General features: G+C 46.0%; 1 protein-coding gene across 2 annotated transcripts in view; it reads left to right on the forward strand.

Annotated features, from left to right (window-relative positions):
- iqsec2a (IQ motif and Sec7 domain ArfGEF 2a) overlaps positions 1-2,848 on the forward strand; it is an 85,068-nt gene continuing 82,220 nt past the window's right edge. Inside the window, exon 1 of one of the 2 annotated variants that reach the window (XM_016542174.1) lies at positions 1-2,397. In XM_016542174.1, coding sequence (XP_016397660.1) covers positions 1,901-2,397 — 497 coding nt within the window. In that variant the 5' untranslated portion in view covers positions 1-1,900. The remainder of the gene's footprint in view (positions 2,398-2,848) is intronic. The other variant, XM_016542171.1, reaches the window with a different exon arrangement.

Below are 2,848 nucleotides of genomic sequence, written 5' to 3' on the forward strand. Positions count from 1 at the left end.
GAGGCGCTGAGCAACATCGACGTGCTGCGAAACTAGCGATCGAGACACATGTGTCCACTGCGGTGAAACCGAATGGCTGCGAGGGGCGGCAGGTGCAAGGCTGTCCAGGGAGCATCAGGAGGGAATGCATGCCTGTTCAACATGTGAGCAATTCATTCATGAACGAATATCCTTAATCACGGGCATCAACACGTCTTGACATCTGTGACATACTGGGAGACACAACCGTTTGGGGTAGTTTAATTAGTTGTCATGCAACGCAGTCTCCATAAATTGTTTTAAAAAATGATAATGGCAGATGTGCTCCATCAGCATGGGTGTTATTTAATGATCTCGCGCGCATTGGCTTGACACTGTGTGGACGAGCACGCGGATGCTGTATTGCGCCTCTCAGCTGTTTCGGGACCTGAGCGCCTTTGCGCTGATTGATACACAAAGCGACATAAAACTCGACATGCAGTGGACATCCTGCCCTAAGGATTGTATTTCCTCTCGATTTTGTTTTAGTTGATCGGGAGGAACGCGTTGCGATCAACCGCAACAGAAGATCAATAATCATTTGTTCAGTTTAAACTCATAAAAATCCCAGATTTGTTTGCGTTGGAACGTCGAATTTGGATATTTTAATCGACTTTGATGCCATCACTTTGGGACATTCGACACATCGCCTCATTATCGCGCAGCTGTACGCGTTGGAGATGCGCGATTGTCTTCAAGGACTGTCTGGGCAATAAGTGTGAAACCGCTCGTGAGTAAACGACAAATGCGTGCATGAAACATTAATGATAGATGTAATTATTTTACATTGAAGAGAGATTAGTCTTCAGAAATAATGGAATGAAGGCGCAAAGAAGTAGTGTGTTATGAAATAACCAAATATTGTGTTGAACGGACTTTGCAATGAGTTGAAATGCATCATGCGTGGGAAATGTAATTCCATGTCTTACGATGCATAATGATGAGCAATATTAATGGCTTGAATGAAGAGATCTTGGTTTTGTAATGAGGGTGCGAAGGAGAGAGAAGGGGGAACTGGGTTGTTCTGAAAGACATGCGCACACCTCCCAGAAGCCAATTTAGTATTGCGGTGGATTTATCAGAAGAACTTTGGTCCGTCTCTCTCTCTCTCTACCTTTCCATCTCAATCGCCTCTGGAATAGAATGACTCTTGACGAAAATGTCTCCCAAACACTTCAGTCTGGAATATGAGTCATGAATAGACGGCCAGAAAACCGCTGCAGTGTTTCAACTCCACATTTGAAAGAGAAACGGAAGAGGATGCACGCCAGAGAAATGGACGAAAAGGAAATTGGCTTTCCTTCCTGTGTAATGGATATTTGCTGACTTGGCTTTTTGCGGTGCATCCTTACCTTGGACTTGAGGTGCTGGGAATGTTCCATGATGACTTTGTCAAATTAGTTTTTTTGTTCACTTTCATTACCTGATGAGAGTAATAAATGGCTAAATGATTGATGAAGTTCATTTCTGCAAACTGGCTTTGATCTCAATTCCATGATTCCTTGGTGGCAGTGGAAAAATGCCACATTTGACAGAAGAATAGCAATGCACACATAAACACAAACATGCTCACACCAATCGTAAACAAACAAACGAATCCACTCATTAACATTATCATCATCCCTTGAATGTGAATACAAATTCCCAATATGGAATTTCCTCATCGCTTTCCAGTACTGTGACTTCCAAAGCTGAATTTAATTTTGGGGAATCTCAGATTAAAACCACTGACTATTTTACTTCGATAACTCAACTCTAACTCCCAACACATTTCCTTCTCTCCCCCCCACCCGCTCCACGTGGGGGGGAGAGCTTCCTCTTACGGGGTGATCCCAGAAGCTTGTCCCAGCAGACGGTGACTGTCACGCAAGTGTCCATCAACATGGATGCTGGGCAGGGCAGCCCAGAGAGCCCTAACCGGGCGGTGGAGTACCTGCTGGAGCTCAACAACATCATCGAGAGCCAACAGAAGCTTCTGGAAACTCAACGGCGGCGCATTGAGGAGCTTGAAGTGCAGCTGGACCGGCTCAGCCAGGAGAACAAAGACCTGAGGTTGGACCGACAGCCCTGCCCACCCCCACCTCCACCTCCCATCCACCCCGTCCAGCCACCTACTTCCAACGCTGCAACCTCCACCAACATATACGCCAATCAGAGCCACAACAGCGGGCCCATCCCGATACCCATCCCGGCTCCGGCTCCCCCACCCCCACCTCCACCCGTGCCAGCACGGGACCGGCGCGTCAATGCCAACACGCACACGAGGCTCGGCCAAAGCCTGTCAGCTGGAGCCAATGCCATGGGGCGAGAGAGGGACAGAGACCGGGAACGAGAAAGAGACGGCGCCGCTACCAGTTTGGGAAGCTCTCTGCAGAGACGGTAAGTACAGGCCTGAGGGCTCTTTTACTGCATAGCTGAGTTTTTAAGACTGTATGTTGGTGCGTGTGTTAACTAAATTGACTACGGTTTATAGTAATCAATATATTTGAAAGGAATGGTTCACTTAAAAATAAAAGTTCTGCCATTTATGTACTGTCATGTCGTTCCAAAGTTCTAGTGTTCTTTTGGTCCCCATTGACTTTCATTGTATGGACAGTTGAAACGTTATTCAAATTATCTTTAGTGTCCCACAGAAGAAAGTCATAGAGGATTGGAACAACATGAGGACGTGTAGATGCTGACAGAATTTTTGAGTGAACTATCCTTTAAAGGGGTCTCATAATGCTACATGCACTTTTGCAAGTAGTTTGAACTGAAATGTGTGTTGGCAGTGTGTGTACACAACCACCCTAAAATGATAAAAATCCACCCAGTGGTTTTTTGTTAATCG

The sequence above is a fragment of the Sinocyclocheilus rhinocerous genome, unplaced genomic scaffold, assembly GCF_001515625.1.
Source record: "Sinocyclocheilus rhinocerous isolate Xijiao unplaced genomic scaffold, SAMN03320098_v1.1 scaffold1600, whole genome shotgun sequence".
NCBI classification, from domain to species: Eukaryota; Metazoa; Chordata; class Actinopteri; order Cypriniformes; family Cyprinidae; genus Sinocyclocheilus; species Sinocyclocheilus rhinocerous.